Here is a 20,908-nt window from a genome sequence, read left to right as displayed (position 1 = left end):
TTGAGTTGGCCCAACGCGCGGGCGTCACGTATCGCTGGGGATACCCCATATCGGTGACTTTCAAGAAGAGATCACAATTTTTCACCTTACGATCCTATGCGGAACTTCCTACACTGTTTGATTTTCTAGAAACCGATCCAGTAACGGTTCCAGACTGGCTTCAACTGATCCCAAGATTTGCTAACCGCCCAGGAGGTCCAAATCTGAGAAGGCCAGGCTCAGCAAGACCACAACGCACTCAACGCAGATCAAGGATCACGTCTCCAGCAGAAGACAGAGAAACCTAGAGTCGTCTGTTGTGGTGAGAATATGTATGTTGCCCCAGATGCTTTGACTTTTGCCTTTTTATCCACGTTTGTTTGGATTTCTTATTTTTCTTATTTTTCATATTTTACTGTTCACCGCTTAAGGCCCCATTCTTAAGGCTGTGTAGTCTGAACTCCCCTAACAACATACCAAAAGAACCGACTGTCCTCCCCTCAGAGTTGCAGATATGAGCCATCCCCCCCCACTAATCTGGCTACTTGGGACAGGATATGGTTACTGTTGTGACCAGGGAAGTTGGAGAAGGAGTCCTGGAATTGAGTCAGGTTAACACTGCACCCCCTAATGGTAGTCCCTGGAATAAGGAACTTTCTATTGATGAAGGGGTTTTGATGGTGACTCTGCCTGTGCCATACGGACGGCAGGAGTTAATTTCTCCCAACCCTGTCTCCACGCTACGCAATGGACAATCAGTATTGGGAATATTGTGTATCAATATGTCACTGCTCCCTGTGCCGGAAATGTTCTATCCTGGTTCCACACCAGTGTGTTTTCTCTCTTGGAACTATCTTGCACTAAGTTACGCACACTTTAAATATGTCTGTGTATTACCGCAGGGAACTTTTTCTCAGGAATTTGAAAACTTAGGGATCACTGTAAGCCACGATTGCATATCAGTATTGCGGGAGGAAGGTCAACTGGGGAGGGGGGAGAGGGAAAACAGAACATTTATATTTTGAGTAAGAGTGATCGGTATGGAGGGAGGAGGGAAACACTAATTAGATTGTTGTAAGAAGGGCCAGTTGGAATTTGCTCAGTTATATGGCAATAGCAATGAAGGATAAGATTGGGGGCAGACAATACAAGGGATGCAGATAGATAAGAAGTTACCAATAATAAGAATATGGTTGGTGTTTTACCTTATCTGTTCATTTAATAAGGTTTGTGATGGTTACAATGCTTACATGCCTATCTTATATGTAAGGGTAGGGGAGGGGGCGGGCCGGGATTAGCTCCCCCGGTCGTAGTCTAACCTCATCCCCATTAGGCCGAAACACCTTCCCGGTGATAACTGGAGTGTGTTTCATTGCAAGGAATTGCACCTAGTTGCCTAACGACAACTAGTACGTGTAGGACGATCTTTTGGTTTGATCGTTCACCCCTTTTCATTGTTTTTGTTTTGTTTCTAGAGCTCTCTTTGCTCTTATTCTTTTTACCTTTTCCTTTTCCTCCCCCTGCTCCTTCAAGTCTTCCATTCCCTACTTCATTACTGCCCCCCCCTCCCCCCCCCCCTTTTTTTTTTCTTTGTAAAGAAAAAAATTTTTTTTTTTTTTTTTTTTTTTACTGGCGTGAGCGCGATGGATCAAATTACTATCTATACCCTAAACACCAAAGGGCTGAATGTGCCGGAAAAGCGTCGCATGCTCCTAAATGATCTTAAAAGATCTAAAGCAGATGTGGCGTTTATCCAGGAGACTCACTTTAAGACGGGTGCACCGATGTGTTTGAGAAACCGATGTTTCCCAACTACATACCACGCTACCAATCCCTCAGCCAAATCAAAGGGAGTGTCTATACTGATCTCGGGGAATGTGCCCTGGACCTGTAGAGACACCAGAATTGACACAGAGGGGAGATATGTGTTTCTCAAAGGACTGATTGGTGATGTACTGGTGACTCTAGCGACTGTATACGCCCCAAATGACAGACAGGATATTTTCATATCCAAAACATTGAACGAACTGCTACCTTTTGCAGAAAGACAACTAATACTAGGCGGCGATTTTAATGTTCCTCTGTGCCCATCGGTAGACACATCAAATGGAACGTCCTCTCTCCGGAGGGGTGTACACAAACGAATCACCAAGACACTACATGAGACCAGACTGATTGACGTATGGAGACTTTTACACGCCGGAGAGAGGGATTATACATTCTTCTCATCACCACACAAATCATATTCCCGCATCGATCTTTTTCTTTTGCCTCATAACCAACTGGAGGCAATAGACAGAGTCGACATAGGCACAATCACCTGGTCTGACCATGCTCCTATTACCCTGAAATATTCCCTCTCACGAACAGCGACGACAAAATCAAGATTTTGGCGACTAAACGAAAGTTTACTTCAGGACCCCACAGTGTTAGCTGATGTCACAAAAGAACTTAAATTTTATTTTCAGACGAATGATATTGACAATTGTGACCCTGGGATACTCTGGGAAGCCCATAAGTCTGTGATCAGAGGAATCCTGATTAAACAAGGTGCACATATCAAAAGGGAACGGGAGAAACAGTTATTAATTCTATTACAGAAAACCCACGATTTAGAAAAAACACATAAACAAAACCCGACCACATCCATAGAAACAGAACTCCTTACATTACGCAGACAGACGGTAGATATATTACATTACCAAGCGAAAGCAGCTTTACAAGCGTGTAGAAAACTCACCTATGAATCGGGGAATAAATGTGGGAAAATTCTTGCAAGGGCAGTTAGACAACAGAGGTTACGCGCATATATACCACAAATCATATCCCCATCAGGGCAAAAAAGGGCGACACCCACGCAAATAGCAGATGAATTTAAAAATTTTTACTCCTCCTTATATAACCTCCCGAAGTCAGGAGTCACTGACACCGCAATAAGGGAATATCTTTCTCTAGCTAATACCCCCAAACTATCAGCAGAAGATGCAGCTGCCCTAGAAGAACCCATCACAATGGTAGAACTACAAGGCGCAATTAAAAACATGAAACCAGGTAAAGCTCCGGGTCCGGACGGCTTGACTCTGCAGTACTACCAGACTCTGCTGCCGATTCTAGGCCCACGTATGTTGAAACTATTTAACAAGCTTACGGAAGGGGGCCACTTGCAGAGAGACACATTAAGCGCGCACATATCCCTTATACCTAAGGAAGGGAAAGATCCCGCGGCCTGTGGTAGCTACAGGCCCATATCTCTTCTAAATATAGATCTTAAACTCCTCACCAAAATCTTGGCAAATAGATTATCCCAACATATGACTAACCTGATACACTTAGACCAGGTGGGTTTTGTCCCTACGCGTGAAGCTAGGGACAACACCACAAAAGTCCTTAATTTGATCCATAGAGCTAATGTATCTAAAGCGCCTTGTACCTTTCTCAGCACAGATGCTGAGAAAGCATTTGATCGGGTGAGCTGGGAATTTATGACAGCAGTCCTCAAGCATATCGGATTAGGTAACCACATGTTGCAATGGATCTCTAATGTTTACTCGTTACCTACGGCTAGGGTCAAGGCTAATGGAATCCTGTCTGCTCCTTTTAATATCTCTAATGGTACCAGACAAGGATGCCCGCTGTCACCCCTTCTTTTTGCCCTGGTACTCGAACCCTTTCTAAACACGATACGCAGGAACCCAGATATCTCTGGGATTTCCATAGGGCACAGACAATACAAGATTTCCGCATACGCGGATGATCTTCTATTTTCCTTAACCAATCCGATTATCTCCCTCCCAAATTTAATTAAAGAATTTCGGAGATACGGGAACATGTCCAACCTAAAGATTAATTTTGACAAATCAGCAGCAATGGGAATCAATATGCCGATGGAACAACTTTCCTCTCTGAAGTCCAAATTCAATTTCAAGTGGTCAGACAGTCACTTCAAGTACCTGGGCACTAACATACCCAGGGATCTGAAACGCACATTTGAACTGAACTTCCCTCCAATCCTGAGCACAGTTAAAGAGTTACTCGCAGAGTGGGGCAAAGGTCTTCACTCATGGTTTGGGAGATGCAATCTAATCAAGATGTGCATTCTCCCAAAATTTCTATACCTATTTCAAGCCTTACCTATAAGAATCCCCGGTAACTATTTTAAACAAATACATTCCCTATTTATAAAATTTGTGTGGTCACACTCTAAGCCTAGACTAAAAAGATGCTATTTGACTCTACCGAAACATTATGGAGGTCTCGCCCTCCCGGACGCAAAGCACTATTATCAAGCTGTGCACCTAGGGAGGATCATTGACTGGAACAGACACGACAAAACCAAACTATGGATCCAAGTAGAGAACCATCAGGTTAATATACCCTTGAAGGGGGCTATCTGGTGCTACGATAAATTACCTAGGGACATGACTTCACACCCGACCATTGGTGCCACGCTGTCAGTAGGGTTAAATATACTTAAAAACACTTCATTGACCTCCAAACAATCCCCCTTATTCCCTATTCTGGGGAATCCAGCGTTCGAACCAGGGCTAGACTATTCAAACTATGAGACGCTCTGGGAGGCAGGTAAAGACTGTGCATCACATTATGTGGAAGACGACCACTGGACCTCAATTCAGTCTCTGACGAATGATAACGGGGGTTTTCAATTGTCATTTTGGAAAGCGATTCGGCTACACCATTTCCTTTACTCAATACCAGAACCGATGCGATATAAGCGTGATATGACGACGCTAGAAGAATACTGTAGAGGGGAGGGCACTCTGCCTCAGGTGCTCTCCAAGACATACTCGCTACTCAACACACCGACTGAACAACCAGACTTGTTATTTTTACGAAAATGGGAACAGGATCTAAAATGTAATTTTACAGCAGCACAAACACAAAACATACTTCAACTTACACTGAAATCATCCATCTGTACAAAAATTCAGGAGACAAATTACAAAATTCTGACTAGATGGTATTACACACCTCAATTATTACACAAATTTTTCCCCGGCACTTCTGATAGATGCTGGAGGTGCGGTTCTGAGGAGGGGACGCTCCTACACATTTTTTGGACCTGTTCACTAGTACAGCAGTTTTGGGTAGCAGTAGAGACAATTGTTAAAAAATTCACGAATCACATAACGCAAAGAGATCCAGCCGTTTTTCTGTTACATGCCACCTCAGCCCCAATTAAATCATATAAAAAGTCAGTGGTCAGACATCTGCTCAATGCAGCGAAGTCCTGTATTCCAGCACTGTGGAAACAGAGTACACCCCCTACGGTGGGAATGTGGCTACGTAGAGTTGAAGAAATCAAAAAGATGGAAGACCTAATACTGACTGCCCAACACAAACAAGACAAACATTCAAGAAACTGGTTATCCTGGAACATATATATTTTCTCAGATGAAGGACAAACCTTACTAAATTCTTGAGAACCCCTTGACTAGGTAGCGGCTACGGGATAGAACCTTGGCCGGATCCATCGCGCTTGCGTCTATCTATAACCCTCCCCCCCCCCTCCCTTTCTCACCCCTTCCACTCTGCCTTTACTTCTTATATATATATTTTTTTTCTTTTCTCTGTGCAATAAGTGGTCTATTATTTCAGTAACAGACAACTTTCCATTCACACCAACTATGATGGAATTATGTAAGAATAAGCAAATATTGGGAAGATGTCATTCCGGTTATATTGTAATACTGTATGGTGGTTAATATACCTATGGACTACAAAGACGGATTCACGAATCTAAAGAGGATAAATGATGTCATAGGCCAGTTTCCATGCAGATAGAATGGAACACTTTAATGGAAAGGATATATGATGACGGTATTTGTCAGAATGCTAATAGAAAGACCACGGATGTATTATATCGATTATGATATGCTTTTTTTTTTCGTATTTGTTTTTGTTTTCTCTTTTCCCTGTCAAAAATTCAATAAAAATTATATTTGAAAAAAAAAAAAAATGGGTTCAGACGCTGAGTTTAGAGGCATTTCAAGCGCCAAACGCTTATGAACCTGGCTAAACGCGGTAAATCACGTTTCGTTTACAGGCGTTTTTCATTTTTGGTTATTTTGAAAAAAAATACAAAATGGATATATAAAGTCTACACACCCCTAAATGTTAAAATGTCAGGTTGCTGTGATGTAAAAAAGTGATACAAAGATAAATAATTTCAGAACTTTTTCCACCTTTAATGTGACCTATAAACTGTACAAGTCAGTTGAACAACAAACTGAAATATTTTAGATGAAGTAAAAATTAAAAACTAAAATAAAGTGGTTGCATAAGTGTACACACCCTCTTATAACTGGGGATGTAGCTGTGTTCAGAATTAAGCAATCACATTCAAACTCATGTTCAAGTGCCTCTGATTAACCCCAAATAAAGTTCAGCTGTTCTAGTAGGTCTTTCTTATTACCATTCTACAGCAATAGCCATGGTCCACAGAGAGCTTCCAAAGCATCAGAGGAATCTCATTGTTAAAAGGTATCAGTCAGGAGAAGGGTACAAAAGAATTTCCAAGGCATTAGATATACCATGGAACACAGTGAAGACAGTCATCATCCAGTGGAGAAACTATGGCACAACAGTGACATTACAAAGAACTGGACGTCCCTCCAAAATTGATGAAAAGACGATAAGACAACTGATCAGGGAGGCTGCCAAGAGGCCTACAGCAACATTAAAGGAGCTGCAGGAATATCTGGCAAGTACTAGCTGTGTGGTACATATGACAGCAATCTCCCATATTCTTCATATGTCTGGGCTATGGGGTAGAGTGGCAAGACTGAAGCCTTTTCTTATGAAGAAAAACATCCAAGCCTGGCTATTTTTTTGCAAAAACACATCTGAAGTCTCCCAAAAGCATGTGGGAAAATGTTTTATGGTCTGCTGAAACCAAGATTGAACTTTTTGGCCATAATTCCAAAAGATATGTTTGGCGCAAAAACAACACTGCACATCACCAAAAGAACACAATACCCACAGTGAAGCATGGTGTGGCAGCATCATGCTTTGGGGTTGTTTTTCTTCAGCTGGAACAGGGGCCTTAGTCAAGGTAGAGGGAATTATGAACAGTTCAACATACCAGTCAATATTGGCACAAAACCTTCAGGCTTCTGCTAGAAAGCTGAACATGAAAAGGAACTTCATCTTTCAGCATGACAACAACCCAAAGCATACATCCAAATCAACAAAGGAATGGCTTCACCAGAAGAAGATTAAAGTTTTGGAAGGGCCCAGCCAGAGCCCAGACCTGCATCCGATTGAAAATCTGTGGGGTGATCAAGAGTCAAGATGTGCCAGTGGTGGCTGGTGCTCAAAATTTTTTTGGGGGGCGCAAACAAACTGAAAATTTTTGAAATAAAAACATCAATTGCAGCCACTGTGCCCATTAAACGCAGCCACTGTGCCATCAATTGCAGCCACTGTACTATCAATTGCAGCCACTGTACTATCAAATGCTGCCACTGTGCCCATCAAATGCTGCCACTGTGCCATCAAATGATGCCACTGTGCCATCAAATGCAGCCACTGTGCCCATCAAATGCTGCCACTGTGCCATCAAATGCAGCCACTATGCCCATCAAATGCTGCCACTGTGCCCATCAAATGCTGCCACTGTGCCATCAAATGCTGCCACTGTGCCCATCAAATGCAGCCACTGTGCCCATCAAATTCTGCCACTGTGCCAATCAAATTCTGCCACTGTGCCCATCAAATGCGGCCACTGTGCCATCAAATGTTGCCACATTGCCATGGAATGCCGCCACTCTGACCCACCCAAGCCCACTCGCCGCCTGCCTGGCACTTACCCAGTCTCGGTTGGGTGGCAGTAAGCAGTGTTCTCCATGCATCTCCATGAGTCCCCTCCCGTCCTCTCCTCCCGTCCTCTCCTCCTGATAGGCGCATGTCGCTTCAGCCAATCAGCTGACAGGTAACAGACCCGAGCACCTGACTGGCGGAGAGGCGGTTCAGTGTTAGGAAAGCAAATATTAATTTGCTGTTCTAACACACCTGGGTGAACTGCGAGCAACAAGCAAGGCGCTTGCAGGTTACCTTTTTTGACACCTATTAGAGCCTATATGGCTCTAATCAGGTGCTTCAAAAACACCCCCCGCTGCTGTAATTCAGGCGCCCAGCGCCCGAAAAGAGGCTGGGCGCCTGAATAGGGGGTGGCAGTGGCGGCCATGGATAGATTCATGCTATGCATGAATCTATCCATTGGTCATAGAGGGGGTGGCTAGAGAAAGGGGGCGGCATCCGTGCGCCCTTATGGACGCTCCGCCACTAAGATGTGCCATGCTGATAGGCTCATACCCAAAAAGATTGAGTGCTGGAATAAAATCAAAAGGTGCTTCAACAAAGTATTAGTTTAAGGTTGTGCACACTTATGCAACCGTATTTTTTAGTTTTTTATTTTTACTTCCCTCCACCTAAAAGATTTCAGTTTGTTGTTCAACTGAGTTGTACATTTTATGTCACATTAAAGGTGGAAAAAGTTCTGAAATGATTTACCGTGTATACTCGAGTATAGGCCGAGTTTTTCAGCACTTTTTTTGTGCTGAAAATGCCCCCCTCAGCTTATACTCAAGTCTCCTTCATCACTGTGTCCATCTGAAGTCTTACGATCTCCCGGCTGTCCTGTCAAGGTTTTTGCCTGCAGTGTGGTAATGAAAGGTAATGGTCTGGGGGAGGAAGGAAGGAATTAATTCTTTACGATCTCCCGGCGCTGTGATATGTAGTCTAGTCAGCGGCCGTGCAGTGTACCAAAGCCCCGCCTCCTCCTCGCCCGTGACAGGCTGAATACAGACTCCCTACTGGCAAACTGAGTCAGTGTTTCGTCACGGACGAGGAGGAGGTGGGGCTTTGGTACACTGCACGGCCGCTGACTAGACTACAGCTGTTCACCTTCGGCTATTTTTGTCGGCTCCGGTGTGGTTCGTACTGCGCAAGCACTGCGCCTGCGCAGTATGGCGGGGCATTATCCGCCGGGGGACCTTTTTCGACAGGACATCAGGAGATCTTAGAGAATTCCTTCCGTCCTCCCCCAGACCATTACCCTTCATTACCACACTGCAGGCAGAAACCTTGACAGGACAGCCAGGAGTTCGTAAGGCTCCAGATGGACACAGGCTGCGCCGGGAGATCAGGTACATGAGACAGGGAGCTTTCCCTGATGGCCAATTAAACCCCACTGCAGATGCCTGTAAACCCCCACAGTAAATGCAGTGTTACATAATTGAGGACAGTGAGGCTGAGGCATGCATATGGGCACAGTGAGGCTGAGGCATGCATATGGGCACAGTGAGGCTGAGGCATGTAGATGGGCACAGTGAGGCTGAGGCATGTAGATGGGCACAGTGAGGCTGAGGCATGCAGATGGCCACAGTGAGGCTGCAAATGGGCAATGTTGACCCTATTTTCCACTTACAGTAGCTGCTGCATTTCTCCCCCTAGGCTTATACTCGAGTCAATAAGTTTTCCCAGTTTTTTTGGTAAAATTAGGTGCCTCGGCTTATATTCGGGTCGGCTTATACTCGAGTATATACGGTATCTTTGTCTCATTTTTTTACATCACAGAAACCTAACATTTTAACAGTGGTGTGCAGACATTTTACATCCACTGTATATATATATATATATATATATATATATATATATATATATATATATATATATATATTTTTTACTTTTTTCTCGTCTTTCTTTTTTCCTTCCCCTTTACTTATTTAAAAGGACAAGATGTGCTTATGTCATGCAATACATGTGTAAAGTGCCTAAAACTTTTTACTTTACTTGTCTTTATGATTCCTCATATGTACTCTATTATGGTCTCCTGAGTTTTCTCGGAGCATGAATATCATTTATGATTGCCTTAATGAAGTGCTACTGCTTTTGAACTCTGTGTTGTGCAGATTCCTATTTCTAATAAAAATGTTTATGTAGAAGAAAAAAAATTAACCAAACTTCCCCTTTAGGTACGTTTTCCATCTGCCCGCATGTCCCATGCTACAGATTGGCGGGAGTTTCAAGCAGAAAAACAAAATATTGATCAGCATTGCCAGGAGCTCAGAGATCATTGCCAGGAGCTCTGAGGTTAACATTACTTGCAGCTGTCCACTTGTCTTCGACGCAACTACAGAATCCAATTGCTATTCACTGCAAGGATGGACATTACATTATATATAACTAGGAAGCTGCACCATACCTAAGACACTGACTTGCCAAGATGAATATATGTATGAAAAATAAAATAAGTCACCATCCATAGCTTACTCTCAATGCACGCTTCAACAGGAACCTTGATAGAGCACTGTCATGGTATGGCTCAAACTTAACAGCCTGTACATGAGAAAGAAAATGAAGATAACTGAATCAGAATATTTTTTTACAAGCCAATTCAATAGAAAAATGTGTGGATTTCACCTTAGGCAACAACATTTTCTTACTGTGCACATAGTTCTTAGCTTTCAGAAAAATTATTGTTTTTTAAAGGAGCATGTGTATATTTTTATTGAATTTTTTATTAGGGGACTGTAGCTACTCATTAACTTCATGTGATCTTTTCCCAGGTCCTCTGCAACTCAGTGGGTGATATGTGGCTCATTACCAGATTGTGACGTGTACTGCACATGTCAGTGCAGTGTGTTCTTGTCATTTGGCTGGGACCACACAGAGCACAATAAATGCTCTGGCGGTCATGTGATTATTTGTTAAAAAAAGAATATCCTTCTAAATATCTATAAAATTGTTTTACAAAAAGCCCATAAAACTAATAGTTATTTATTTTCATTAACCTTCTTTTACTTTCCTGTTCTGTTGTAGGGCAGCTCCAGATTGGCCAGCACAGTTTTGCCATTCTGAACAAAAAAATAATATGCACTAGTAGAATCACCAGATATTTATTCTCTGATGATCTAAATTTTAAACTAGCCTCCATCAAAGTTAGTTAGGTAAAATAAATTTGGAGCAAAAGGGGCAAAATATTTTTTGGGGTATTTATTACAATCGGCAACATGCCATTACTGCATCTCTATCTCTTACTTTATCAAAACCTTTGTCGGTGTGTTCTTCACATCCGAGGTATGAGTTGGTTCTACACATAAGAAATGGGTCTAATATTTTGCTCTTTAAATTTAAAAAGACACAGACATCTTTATACTTCGCAGTTGAGGGAAATACCCAACACTTTTGGGAGTGGGGGAGCATAGGACAGTGCCCAGGCCTAGAGGCCAATCGCTATTCTCAAGCACTCTCACATGACTGGGAAATTGATGTCCTGATCTCAGCATCAGCTGCAAGGAAGCAAAGGTAAAGCGAGTATTAGTGGGACATGGAATGTCCTTTCCAGAGATCCTGTTAACTTGCCGTGCATGTGCAAGGTGACAGTGTTTCCTATTTAAGTAATTTATTCAGCTGTCAAAATGTTGTTAATCGATACCCAGTATCATAGACTACCAAACATGCTAAAGAAATTTTGTAAGTTATTACAGTGGGTGCAATTTGTGAGAGGCTGGGGGAACCATCACTTATTTTTCGGTTGCACCTGGAGGAACTCTTTGGACACATTTCTTCATTACTTCACGTTTGGGGGTTTTGACTATGTATGGGACTTTCTATGGACTATTTATGTGATTTATAATTTGATCACCTATTTCACGTATCTTTCACATTTATGTGATACACTTGGAGGGATTCACTCTGATACATTTAGTTACTGTTATCAATATTATTTTTAACCACTTGTTTTATAATTGGTTGCCAGGTTATGCAAACTGAACGCTGCACACATCGTTATATTTCTTGTGCACTTATTGCTTAATTTGTAGCTTGAGAATATTTAATGCTGCACTGTTTGGATTTATGCACGTTATGCACTTTAATGTATTATTTTCTTTGACCTATTTATTGGTTTCATTATTGTCACAATTGTATCAGATTGTTTAAGTAGCACTTTTGTGGCTATACTCTAGGAGTTTGAATATTTTTTGAGTACACTTGGCACCTGGGACGGGGTTTAACCCTCGTTTTACACTTTAAATTTATATTTTCTGGAGTTTTGCTACTCATATAATATCAGTTTGTTCCCCAGTTTTTTCATCTACTTTGAGGAACCTGTTATTGATTGGAAACCATTTTGATTGATTCAATCCCTCATACCAGCTTTATTATAGGGACCTCTTTATCAGTTATTTTGATTCATTGTTTGATGCAATATTGGTGTCTCTGTGACCTTTGGTTGCACAATACTAGTGGAAGATTAATTGTTTAGACTGCATTTACCTGGAGCTTCTATTTCTGGACCTTCCTGGTATGGTGAGAGTTGCACAAATTTAGTATGTAGTTTAGCGCCGCAATCTACTATTTAATTATTTTGTTAATTGGTGTGTGAACACTTTCATTTGTGGCAGCTACTACTTCAATATTTTTATCCTTGTTTAGTGTGTGCTATTTTAACATTTAATTTTTTAGTAATTGTATTAATTATTGTATATTTTATTTTTATTTTTTAAAATTATCTTCTGGGTGTGCGCACAGGTATCCAATACCCTCTTTGTCTATAAAGAACATTAAACTGCAAGAATGCTCAGAGTCAAGGGCTGATCTAAATATTTTACAGCTATTTTAAAGCACTGCGGACTCTTATTGGTACAATATACACAAGTATATTACATAAAAACGACTGATACTGTATGTATTTATAAAAATACTGATGTTAGAACAGAGATAAAAAAAAATATTGCTTTAAGAAACTGGCATGCAAAAGAATAAACAAAGAAATACTATATTTATAAATGAATAATAAAAGCATCTACAGTATGCCAAGGAAACAAAGCTACATACTCATAAATTATTAGTAAGCCTTTGTACTCACGCAAATAAAAAGAGGTACTAAGAAACTACACGTGCTTTTATGCAAAATATGGATTACCTGTACCAGCTGTAGAAGATAATGAAGGACTTCATCATTCTGCAAACACTCCAGTTTCTGAACTGCCATGGCTCGTACATTTTCATCAGAAAAGTTGCAATCAAGTAGCTGAATTGTTAGGCCAACATCCAGAGAGCAGTCATCCCATGCTTCCCTTTTATTTAATAGCTGATATGTTTTGGCCACCATCTCCTGATCTCCCCACTTTACTGAATTTAGCAGTTTAGGGTAAGCCTCCGGGTGCTTCATAACTTCATATCTAAAATGCCACATGAGCTCTTGGTCTTCTGGTGTCAAGGGATGCAGGGGATCTGTGGATATAATTTCTTCAAGCTGCTTCCGTAGCTGGTTGGGCATTTCAGACCTTGCCCTGTCAAGTTCAGGATCAGACACGGACTTGTGTTTAGGAAGGGCTACCGGATGGCAGTATTTGTCTAGACTCAGAGAAATGGCCATTGAAGTATCTTTATCGGGGTTAGTGGCAGAAGTCAGTTTATCTGCATTAATACTTCCTTGCTCTTCCCCTTTCCCAGGTATTTTCCACATGTGAAGGACGAATTCCCCCTGTCTTAATAAGAATCTGTGATCAATTAATAACAGGTTTACATAGTAAAGAAGCTGGTTTTTACATTTTGAGTCTGAGCCCGTAGCGTCTGCTGCATGGGGAGTTCCTTTGTTTGAGACAGTTTGAGCCTTACAGCAAATTATTTGTAGATTCAGAAGGGCTCCTTTAGGCAAATCTTTGATTTTTATATCAAATTCCAGCCATGTATTCCATAGAACTTCTTCTGTAAATGGCTTACAAGATGTCCTCCTTTGGGAAAGCACCTGCTGTCCATGCTGAATGTTGGCTTCAACAAACACTATTAGTTCAGTATTTCTTGGCAAAACTGGGATATCAATTCCAATAATTTTTACTCTGAACTTTCTATTGCAATCCCAAAGAGATATTGTAAATATCTTCTCATGGTCTTTTCCCTCAATAGTAAGCTGTTCGTGATAACCTGTTACTCCAGTGCAGTCATCAACCAAAGGCCACTCTTCTTTCTGGACAATGTCTTCAGATGGATCAGGAGGGAGATCAAGAACAAAATGTATCTCATCTGCACTCTTAATACATTGTCTTATGTAAAAAAAATCTTTAAGTGGTGAGTTCCCAATGATGTACTCATCTCTCCCACACACTCTTAGGACAAAATCTTGCTCACTGTGTTCCTCTGAAATGTCCAGCAGTGATTTCTTCTTGGCCATTTTTGTAAAGAACGACTGAAGTACTTCATCTGGTGTGTCATCGATGGACACCCTGATTGTATGGCTTGTCATGCCCTTGTGTATAATTATGAAAATATTATTGGAAGTAAGTTTTTTAGATAAATGCTCTGAAAGTGGCATTGATGTTACCCAAGGGTCCATAGAATATAGCCTGGCATCTCTTTTAACAAGCTCAATCATACGTGGAGTGACTAGTCTACGGCGGGTGAATTCTAGTTCATCATCATGTACATTGCTGACATCTGTCACATCATATCCAATTAGATAATTTAACTTTTTCTGGTACTCCACTGTCTCTTCAGAGGATTTTTGCTTTTGGATGATATAAATCTTTCCTACAGTTTTTTGTAAAACCTTCCAGTACATTATGCAGTCTAATGTTTGAATCACCTGATGTTTGTCATATATTTCATACCACTGACCTTTTTTCTGATACTGCAAGAGGAACTGGTCTGGACTAAGTCTGTGGTAGAAATCACTATTGTGACTTTTCTCTATTGCATTCATCCACACTTGTGCTTTCATCTGCTCAACTGTGCAATTTCCAGCAATTTCCAAGAGAATTGTATCTGGAACCTTGCTATTCTTATGGCTAGTGGGCAGAATGAATTCTATTGGTATAAGCTCCATGGAGAACACGTTGGATGTTGCAGCTGAGTGGGGTCTCATTTTTCTTCTTCTCCTTTTATTTTCATCTCTTAGTACAACAGGCTGGTCATAATTCTCCAGCGCCATGCCAGCTTCAAGCTATGAACAGAAATAGAGTATAAAATATACAAATTGCCATTTTTATTTTGCTATTATTTAATTTTTGGCACTTACACAGCTTTTATTTTTGGTACTTTATAAATAACTAGAATAGCAAAGTCTTGTACACTGTTAGCCATCAATTATTGCAGAAAGTTGGGGGTTTAATCACCTCAAGTCCGCTCTTTCACCCAGGACCACTTTTCAGCTTTCAGCACTGTCATACTTATGACAATTACTCAGTTATGCAACACTGTACCCAAATGAAGTTATTTTTTGCGACAGATAGAGCTTTCTTTTGGTGGCATTGAATCACCACTGTGTTTTTTACTTTTTGCTATATAAATGAAAAAAGACCAAAAATTTAGAAAATTCTTAGTTTCTATTAAAATTTTTTACAAATAAATACTCTTTCTTCATGTACATTAAAACCTTGGATTGCGAGTAACGCTGTTTAAAAGCGTTTCGCAACACAAACTTTTTTTTTTTTTAATCCTGACTCGGTTTGCTCAAGCCTCTGGGCTGTGCAGTATCGCATGTGGCCAGAGGTGCAGGGGTGCCGGTGACGCTCGGAGACACTCGGAAACACTCTGTTCCTGAGTGTCTCCGAGCGGCTCTGAGTGTTTCCGAGTGTCTCCGGGGCCCCCCCACCTCTGGCCACATTCGGTACTGCATACACTAGCAGTGATACTGGAACAAATTATTAGCTGTTATAGCTGCAAAGGGTGGGCCAACGCAATATTGAACCCTATGGACTAAGACTGGGATCCCATTAAAAATTTATGTGCATGTAAGGGCAGGCGTCCCAATACTTTTGGTAATTTAGTTTGTAATATATATATATATATATATATATATATATATATATATATATATATATATATATATCTGTATATATCTATATATATAGATATATCTATATATAGATATTATATATATATATACATATATACACAGTGGGGAAAATAAATATTTGATCCCGCAGATTTTGCCCAAGTTTGCCCACTTGAAGGGTCTATAACTTTTATCAAAGGTGTATTTTAAATTACATAGTTACATAGTAGGTGAGGTTGAAAAAAGTCCATCAAGTCCAACCCATGTGTGTGACTACATGTCAGTATTACAATTTATATCCCTGAATGTTGCGGTCGTTCAGGTGCTTATCTAATCGTTTTTTTAAACTATCGATGCTCCCCGCTAAGACTACCGTCTGTGGAAGGGAATTCCATATCCTTGACGCTCTTACAGTAAAGAACCCTCTACGTAGTTTAAGGTTAAACCTCTTTTCGTCTAATTTTAATGAGTGGCCACGTGTCTTGTTAAACTCCCTTCCGCAAAAAAGTTTCATCCCTATTGTGGGGTCACCAGTACGGTATATATAAATTGAAATCATATTCCCTCTCTTCTCCAGAGAGAATAAGTTCAGTGCTCGCAACCTTTCCTCATAACTAATATTCTCCAGACCCTTTATTAGCTAAGTTGCCCTTCTTTGTACTCGCTCCATTTCCAGTACATCCTTCCTGAGGACTGGTGCCCAGAACTGGACAGCATACTCTAGGTGCGGCCGGACCAGAGTCTTATAGAGTGGAAAAATTATCGTTTTATCTCTGGAGTTGATCCCCTTTTAACCACCTCAATACTGGGCATTTTCGCCCCCTTCCTGCCCAAGCCATTTTTCAGCTTTCAGCGCTGTCGCATTTTGAATGACAATTGCGCGGTCATACAACACTGTACCCAAATGAAATTGTTATCATTTTTTCCCCACAAATAGAGCTTTCTTTTAGTGGTATTTGATCACCTCTGCGGTTCTTATTTTTTGCGCTATAAACAAAAGAAGAGTGACAAGTTTTAAAAAAAACACAATCATTTTTACCTTTTGCGATAATAAATATCCAATTTTTTTTTCTTTAAAACAAATTTTTTCTCAGTTTAGGCTGATATGTATTCTTGTACATATTTTTGGTAAAAAAAAAAATCGCAATAAGCGTATATAGATTGGTTTGCGCAAAAGTTATAGCGTCTACAAAATAGGGGATAGTTTTATAACATTTTTATTTTTTTAAATTTTTTTACTGGTAATGGCGGCGATCTGCGATTTTTATCGTGACTGCGATATTGCGGCGGACACATCGGACACTTTTGACACATATTTGGGACCATTCACATTTATACAGCGATCCGTGCTATAAAAATGCATTGATTACTGTATAAATGTGACAGGCAGTGAAGGGGTTAACACTAGGTGGTGATCGAGGGGTTAACTGTGTTGCTAGGGAGTGATTCTAACTGTAGGGGGCGGGGACTCACTAGGGGAGGAGACCGATCGGTGTTCCGCTGTACTGGGAACACATCATCGGTCTCCTCTCCTCTGACAGGACCGTGGATCTGTGTGTTTACACACACAGATCCATGGTCCTGCTGTGTTACCGCCTCTGCAGAGGCGCTTTGTGGTGGTATTTAACCCTTTCTCGGCCGCTAGCAGGGGGTAAAACCGCCCCACTAGCGGCCGAATACCGACGGTAAAACGCTGCTAATAATAGCGGCGTTTTACCGCTGACGCCGCCCCCCGCCCCAGTGTGAAAGGGCTCTTAGTGTATTACCCAATGTGATGCATTGGCTAATGCCCTTATTTAATATGCTCTTAAAGCAAACCCATCTCTCCCCCGTGTTCTTTGTTCCTAAGATTTTATCCCAATTCATGCCTTCTAACAAGGTTTGTAGTTTAGGGAAGTTGGCCCTTTTGAAATTCAGTGTCTTTGTATTCCCCTTATGTTTCCTTATTTGTGTGATTTATACTGAAGCCAATTGACCTGTGATCGCTGTTTCTGAAATTGCCCCGTATTTACACACCCATGATCAGGTCTGTATTTTTGGTAATCAGTAGATCCAGTAACGCTTTATGATCAAGACATAATATCAACCAAAAATCCAGAAAAAAACACAATACAAATGTTATAAATGGAGTTGCAGTTCAGTGAACAAAATAAGTATTTGATCTCTAAGCAAAACATAACTTAGTACTTGCTGGTGAAACCCTTGTTGGCAAGCACAGCGGTAAGACATTTCTTGTAGTTAGTGACCAGGTTTGCACACATCTCAGGGGGGATTTTGGTCCACTCTTTTTTACAGATCTTCTCTAAATTCTTAAGGTTTCTTGGCTGTCATTTGGCAACTCGAAGTTTCAGCTCCCTCCATAAATTTTCTATAGGATCTGGAGACTGGCTAGGTCACTCCATGACCTTAATGTGCTTCTTCTTGAGCCACTCCTTTGTTGCCTTGGCAATATGTTTTGGGTCATTGTCATGCTGAAAGACCCATCCATGACCCATCTTCAGTGTTCTGGCTGAGTGAAGACGGTTTAAGGGAAGAAGGCAATATTTTACAATACATGGCCCTGTCCATTGGCACCTCAATGTGGCAATGTCGGCCTGTAACTTTAGCAGAGAAACAGCTCCAAAGCAGAATGTTCCAAAGCTGTGCTGTGGTCAGATGAGACCAGAATTGAGCTCTTTGGCATTAACTTGACTCACCATGCTTGGAGGAAGACAAATGCTGACCGTGACCCAAGAAACACTATCCCTACAATCAAGCACAGAGGTGGAAACATGATGCTTTGGGGCTGTTTCTCTGCTAAAGGTACAGGCTGACTTTGCTGCATTGAGGGGCCAATGGATGGGGCCATGTATTGTAAAATCTTGAATGAGAACCTCCTTCCCTCAGCCAGAACAATGAAGATGGGTCGTGGATGGGTGTTCCCACATGACAATGGCTCAAAACATACCGCCAAGGCAACAAAGGATTGGCTCAAAAAGAAGCACATTAAGGTCATGGAGTGGCCTAGTCAGTCTCCAGACCCTAATCCTATAGAAAATGTATGGAGGGAGCTAAAACTTTGAGTTGCCAAGAGACAGCCAAGAAACCTTAAGGATTTAGAGAAGATCTATAAAGCAGAGTGGACAACAATCCCTCCTGAGATGTTTGCAAACCTGGTCACCAACTACAAGAAACGTCTTACCTCTGTGCTTGCCAACAAGGGTTTCTCTACCAAGTACTAAGTCATGTTTTGCCTGGGGATAAAATACTTATTTTACTCACTGAACTGCAACTTAATTTATAACATGTGTTTCCTTCATTTATTTGTAAGTGGGCAAACTTACAAAACTGCAGGGGATCAAATAATTATTTTCCCCACTGTGTGTGTGTATATATATATATATATATATATATATATATATATATATATATATTTATATATATACATATACACACACACACAGTATATCATAAACTCAGTGCTGGTATCATTTAAGTGAAACTCTAGTTCACATCCTGATCAACTATGTACATGGCAAGAATTTTAGCAAACATTCTTGTAGATTGTTACCCACTTCAGTTCTAGAAATAGTCATGCAGGTTTACAATGTCCTTTCTCCTCGAAACTGACCACTAATTGGAGGATGCTTCCAAACCAACTACCTGAGCAGACTAACTGCTGTAATAGCAGTGAGAAAAGTAATCAGTAAGTTGCATTAAAATGAAGTACTTACTGCAGAGGATGTCTTTAATTTGGCTCCAAGCTCTGGGGATGGGGGAGTGACCCTGATTAAATCACACCAGATATTACTTCTGAGGGTGTTTTATATACAGTGTACAAAACACCTCCAGGTTGCCATGGTTGCAAGAAATTAACATTTGAATTTACAGTAGAATTGTAGGCATGTTTTTTTTTTTCATTTTTGATTAAGTAAGAGTTATCCTCCAATAGGGAGATTTTTCTCCCCATAGCCTCAACAGGAAGTGAGAAGAAATTCCTCCAAACGAATGGAAATTTGGTCACCAGAACTTGTGTCCTCATTGGAAGATTACCCTTTTATTTCTGTTCTGGTGACAACTGAACATTTGGGATTTTCTTTTACTTTTGGTGATAATGGTAAACAAGACAAATAGAGAGGTGAAGCTCCCTAATGGGGACACAGACAGCAAAAAACTAAAAGGTGTTCTACTCCAACTCCATTCTAAAACTAATAAAATAAGTTTTCCCTTCCTTATAAAGTTATACTTTAATGACAATGGAAATGGAATTGGAATGGCCATTTTATTAACATAACATTACAAGATAACTTGTGCAGGAATTATACACTTTATTATTTTTTATGAGGGTGCTATTTCCATGTTAAATATTTACCCTATTAACAACTATTTGTGAGGCAAAACATAGAAACATAGGTTGAATTCCTCCACCCTAAATGTCATATTAACGAATTTAATTTGTAATAAATTGCATGGAAGATGGACCACAACAAAAATATTATGATAGTATTGTTATTGCAATTGATAATTAGATATTCACCATGCATTATGTTAAATAATTTCAAATAATTGTGTTTAAAAAAAGGCAGAAATATTGCCAAAGTGATACTTTTTAATCACTAATTAGGAAAGCAAAACAGGGTGATTAAAATGAATCTGGCAAAGGGACATAATCCTCCATAAGCTTGAATTTTAATTTTTTTTCTAGTTAACCATACAAGTATGACCTTTAAACTCCTTTTGCATTTTAACATTTGCATAAATAGCATTATGCATTTGCTCTCCATTATTATTGCACAATACAATTTTTTGCATATGGTAACCCTATACATTTTTATTTTGTACACACATGCAAAAAAAAAACCCAAAAAGCAAGAAAACAAAATAATAATAAGAATAGTAAATAATAATAATATTTTTTAAATAATGATCTATATACAAAATTATAACAGCTGAAATAGTTTTGTGATGCTAATCTTATGTCTAGTTACTAAATATTACGTCTAAATTAGACATTGAAAATACACTCTGACATTGATGTTGCAGGAAAACATCTAGGACAACCAAGAAAACAAAAAAGATAGAGCACAATGCTGATCAGAATGTCTATGCATGCAACAAAGTACTCAACCCAGCAAATACCATTGAACT

General features: G+C 40.3%; 1 protein-coding gene across 2 annotated transcripts in view; it reads right to left on the bottom strand.

Moving 5' to 3' along the window:
• PIK3CG (phosphatidylinositol-4,5-bisphosphate 3-kinase catalytic subunit gamma) overlaps positions 1–20,908 on the bottom strand; it is a 93,770-nt gene that overhangs the window by 46,149 nt on the left and 26,713 nt on the right. For both annotated transcript variants that reach the window (XM_073619658.1, XM_073619659.1), the window contains exons 2-3: positions 12,929–14,947; positions 10,273–10,338 (exon numbers count right to left, since the gene is read on the bottom strand). In XM_073619658.1, the coding sequence (XP_073475759.1) occupies positions 10,273–10,338; positions 12,929–14,947 (2,085 nt within the window). The remainder of the gene's footprint in view (positions 1–10,272; positions 10,339–12,928; positions 14,948–20,908) is intronic.

The sequence above is a fragment of the Aquarana catesbeiana genome, linkage group LG03 (genome assembly GCF_042186555.1).
Source record: "Aquarana catesbeiana isolate 2022-GZ linkage group LG03, ASM4218655v1, whole genome shotgun sequence".
Classification (NCBI taxonomy): Eukaryota; Metazoa; Chordata; class Amphibia; order Anura; family Ranidae; genus Aquarana; species Aquarana catesbeiana.
This window is presented reverse-complemented; position numbering and strand designations above follow the sequence as displayed.